This window comes from Papaver somniferum, chromosome 7 (assembly GCF_003573695.1).
Source record: "Papaver somniferum cultivar HN1 chromosome 7, ASM357369v1, whole genome shotgun sequence".
Classification (NCBI taxonomy): domain Eukaryota; kingdom Viridiplantae; phylum Streptophyta; class Magnoliopsida; order Ranunculales; family Papaveraceae; genus Papaver; species Papaver somniferum.
The window spans coordinates 54,426,215-54,430,511 of record NC_039364.1 but is presented as its reverse complement, the minus strand read 5'-3'; the positions used below and the strand labels follow the sequence as shown (position 1 = coordinate 54,430,511).

Here is a 4,297-nt window from a genome sequence, read left to right as displayed (position 1 = left end):
AGAAGGGGTATACATTTTGCCCCCACCGCGCATTAGCGCTCCCATAGCATTTACAGATTTGCCAAAAAAAAAGGGGATATACGTTTTGCTCCCACCGCGCCTTAGCGCTCCCACAACCTTCACAGGTTTGCCAAAAAAAACAACAAAAAACAGAGAGGTAACCATTTGGAAAATAACGCTAATACAAGATAATGACTTCATTAAAGAAAATAATAATATATCCCTCAACGGAGCGTGCTAAGGACAACCTGAATATCTGATAACTCATCACTCACACTGCGTATTGCAAAAAACACCCCCAGATAACAATCATAAGAGGAGTGCATTAACTCTAAACAGCGACGCCGATGATCGTGAAATGACAAAGGTAAAGGCCGAACAGCGGTTATGGCCTCTTGTAAACGATGGTCTGCGTCTGATAGTAGGACTTGATAGAGACCATGTTCACCAACAAAATGTTCGAATGTGACACTAAGCGCGCCCACCATGATCTCTAACCGCTGGTACTCTGCTTTCAACTGAACGTGAGACATTCTCTAAACAACTTCGTTTCCAAAATGAAAATCACACAACTAAAACCCCGAATTTATAGCACAAAAGGAGAGAGAAAGGATACAATAAATATAAAATATAGACCATCATAAAAGCAGGAACAAACGACTACAGTTATCATTAAAGTAAATTAAAGGCTTGCGAGCATGGTCTTGTACTTGGTTATTTCCTTCTCTAACATGGACAAGCTCCCACGAGCACCACTCAACGCCTCATGAGCGTTCATACGGTTGATCCCAGCCTCTCGAAAACGACGATCTACCTTCTTGAAAGCTTCTTGAGAAATAATGCCATGACTGGACAAGTAATGAGTGTCAGCGCAATCAGACCACTCGTCACAAGCAGCTTCTAGGCTCCGCTCACAAACCCCCAGCGTCTCTAAACACCCAACCCTAATCAACTCCAAGCGGAGAATCTCATCCCGAAATGTTTTAGTGCGAGGATCAGATGGAAGCGCTGGCAATGCCAATACCCACTTGTCCATACGCATACTACAAGACTTCGATATGCACAAAAAAGGGAGAGGAGAGATAAATCGAAGAAACTAATTCATAATATAATGTACACACGTATATATACAACACTTAAGAGCATTTATTGCATCAACTACTTTGGACACGTGCCCGAACCTCTAAAATCATTCAAAGCAGCAGAAAAGGCAGCATTTATGGCAGGTCTAGCCGCTGAAACTTCAGCCAAGTATAAACCTGATGTAACACGACGCGCATTTAAATGAGCGTGTTTCAATGACAAGTCAGAGGAAACACTACCATCAGCTAACCGAACATTTTCTATCTCTGATTATACATCTATTAATAGCCCATGCACGTCAGCATGATCGCGTTCAAAGTATTGACAAACCACGAGTAATATCATTGTGAGCCTCCTCAATAAAGAGACCTCCAGCAATAAACGAACAAGGATTGACATTTGATCAAATTAAATTAAGAAAATAACCTTTAAATCACACATACTTATAGAAAAAGGGGTGTGTTGTTCGAGATGTCATTAATACAAACCAAACAAAATAAAAAATAAAAAGAGGAGGAGGGGAGAGAGAGAGAGAAAGCAAATAAATGAGTACGCGCCAGAAGTCTATCCAACTACGAACACTCAACAACAAAAAAATAGAGAGAACGCTCAAACATCTTTATTCCCAAGATCTACTTCAACTTCACCTAAGAGGCGCTTTTCTTCCTCAAGCATAGCTTCAGCTGGATCAACCGATTCCTGGATTAAGCGATATTGAGTGGCCTTGAACTCAGCCACGAAAGCGGCGATATCAATGATACGCTTCCTGTGACCCTCAATAATGCTAGGCAGCTGAGGACGACGAGAATTCGCCTTGACATCCAACTCCTGCGAGAGATCGTCCAGCCATGCAACATTAAACTTCATCTTTGTTGCATTATCGATCACCCTACGCCAAGCTTGAAGTTGAGTAGAAGATGGGTGATCCCCAGCGTCCGCCATCTCGTTCACCACGTCCAAAACAGTCAGGGTAAGAGAGGTAACGACATTGGCTTCAGGAAGAACAACGCCAGAGCCAATGTGACCATGCTCAAACACGATCTGAGTATACAAAGCCTCGAGGTGAGGAGGGACCCAAAAGCCGTGCAATGAAACATACTCCTCCCCGTGGTGAATAAAAGACCGCTCAATAGGCCTGCCCTCGATAAGAAAAGTGAGAGGAGCGTCTGAACCACCCTCCGCTAACGAAACCTCCCGCGTGATTGGCTGGAGTGCGTCGTTCTGGGGACGCGGTAGAGTCCTACTTTTCTTCGATTTCTCGGTACTTTCCCTACCTTCATTGCGACCATGCTTTGGCATGCTTCCGACCTACAACACATAACGAACAACAGCCATAAAGGGACAGTTATAAAAGGGGTGGAAGAGAAGAGAGGAAAATCTCTCAACCAACTCACTTGAATAACCGCTGAAGACTGACAGTCAATAACGTTCTGCGACACATGAGCGAGAACAGAAGAAGAATAACTAGCACTAGAAGCGTTGTGACCACCTAAAGAAAGAAGGAGGTAAAAGTGGAGTGAGATGAGCTGATCCACCTCCATTCTGTTTATATTTATAGGAAAGGGTATGTCCCGACAAACAAGATAAACGACAAATAAACAGACACGTGTCCACAAATAAAGAAAAATTATATATATATAAAAAAAGGGGGGGAAGAGGAGAGATACTCATGTGTATATTTAATACCTGGTGAACCAGATGCTTGAGCAGTCAATTGACCCAGTAAGAGCCGAGATGAACGCCCAGGAGGTACTAAAGACACCTCCGAGGCGGTCGGGCGTAGAAGCAGACTTGAGGCACCGCTCCCCTCTGGCTGGAACGCATGGCGCCTGAAAGAGCGTCCTCTAAGGAAATCCACCCCTTTATCTGAGGAAGATTGACGAGGCGGAGACTTCAGAAAACGAGGAATTGGGACCACTCCCGAGTCATGGCATTTCTGCCTATCAGCGAACCTCTGTGGCAAATCACGAACATTAATCCCGAACCATTCATGTGCAAAAAACTTCAGGGGACCATGCGCTGGGACATTTGGATAAGATTGGAGGACAACATAATGAATATTCCCAGCAATTATGGTAAAAAAATTCATGATACAGTTGAGCAAAGGGTGATACCTGAGGTTCCGGCGGTAGAGATTCACTCAAGTCACGAACAACCGCTTGAACTTTTGACACTGCAGATGGTTTAGATCGAAATTTACTACGAGAAAGGGGTGCGTCTAAGCGTTTACCTTTGGCACTAAAACCAAGGTTATGAAGGCGCATGACGGCCTGAGGAAGCTTGAAGCGCCCAAGGGGATGCAAATCTGATAGAGCTGTAGAAGGAACCTCCATAGGTGCTGCCAGCAAGGCACCATGGATATTCTTCATCTCTTTGAGCCAATATAGACACCATTGATGAGTGACTTTCAATTCACGACCAACTTGCGGAGCTTTTAAGGGATTGAGAGGAGGACGACAGAAACGCGGACTACCGTTCTTAAAAACAGAACGCATAAAACTCTCCTCTATCACGCCAAGATCAGCACTACAAGCAGGGACGAGGAAAGAACCTGTGCCCTGATCAAACCCAGCCTGTCGAGCCATGCGGTTAAGATTGTAAGCTTCCGCGTAAAACTCGCCCTTGTAATAGCCAGGTAGGTACCCTGGAGTAACCGCAACGACGAAATAAACCTCATAAGAAGGGGAATCCAGCTGAGTATCCACGAAATCCTCTGGAAACAAGGAAGAAAACCTATGAGAAATCTCCCCACTTTCACCATCATCGTAAGGAAAAAATGTGAACTCCTCAAGATTATCCAGCAAAGGAGCTAAGCGGACTGACGGCTTGGCTGTAATCTTCTCGTAGAGAGCAGTCCGAGGATAAGAGATGGGATAAGTAACAATCTGATCACTACCATCCTCGGCGGTCACGATCCTCTCTCCTTCGAAATCCAGCTCCGCGAATTCTGAGCGATAGGCGCGATAATGTTCCCATGACCACATCTAAGAAAATTAGCCGGGACAAAAGTTTCAAACTTTGTAATCAGCGTTGTTTGCTTTCAAAATGTCACTGCTCAACAAATCCAAGTGATGGAATAAACCCCCTAAGAACATAGATGCCAGAGGGAACGATATGCCGCGAGACATCAACACTGCCATGACCATCAAGTCATCCCTAATCGTGTCACTGGGAGAATACTCGAACACCTCGTGAGATAACCAATACGACAAGA

General features: G+C 44.6%; 1 protein-coding gene across 1 annotated transcript; it reads right to left on the bottom strand.

The window, feature by feature from the left end:
* Positions 1-1,527: 1,527 nt before the first annotated feature.
* Positions 1,528-4,067, bottom strand: LOC113294642. Its single transcript, XM_026543027.1, has 4 exons — positions 3,198-4,067; positions 2,770-3,037; positions 2,478-2,572; positions 1,528-2,391 (listed from the first exon to the last, which is right to left on the bottom strand). The coding sequence occupies exons 1-4, from the start codon at positions 4,065-4,067 to the stop codon at positions 1,693-1,695; spliced, it is 1,932 nt and encodes a 643-aa protein (XP_026398812.1). The 3' UTR covers positions 1,528-1,692.
* Between the last annotated feature and the right edge of the window lie 230 nt (positions 4,068-4,297).

Excerpts from the sequence above, each read along its gene's own strand:
- LOC113294642 (XM_026543027.1), bottom strand. The coding sequence starts at position 4,067 with ATGTGGTCATGGGAACATTATCGCGCCTATCGCTCAGAATTCGCGGAG. Across the intron at positions 3,038-3,197 it reads CTCTACCGCCGGAACCTCAG|AGGTTCGCTGATAGGCAGAA; the intron begins GTATCACCCTTT and ends GATTTGCCACAG. Across the intron at positions 2,392-2,477 it reads AGTCTTCAGCGGTTATTCAA|GTCGGAAGCATGCCAAAGCA; the intron begins GTGAGTTGGTTG and ends TATGTGTTGTAG.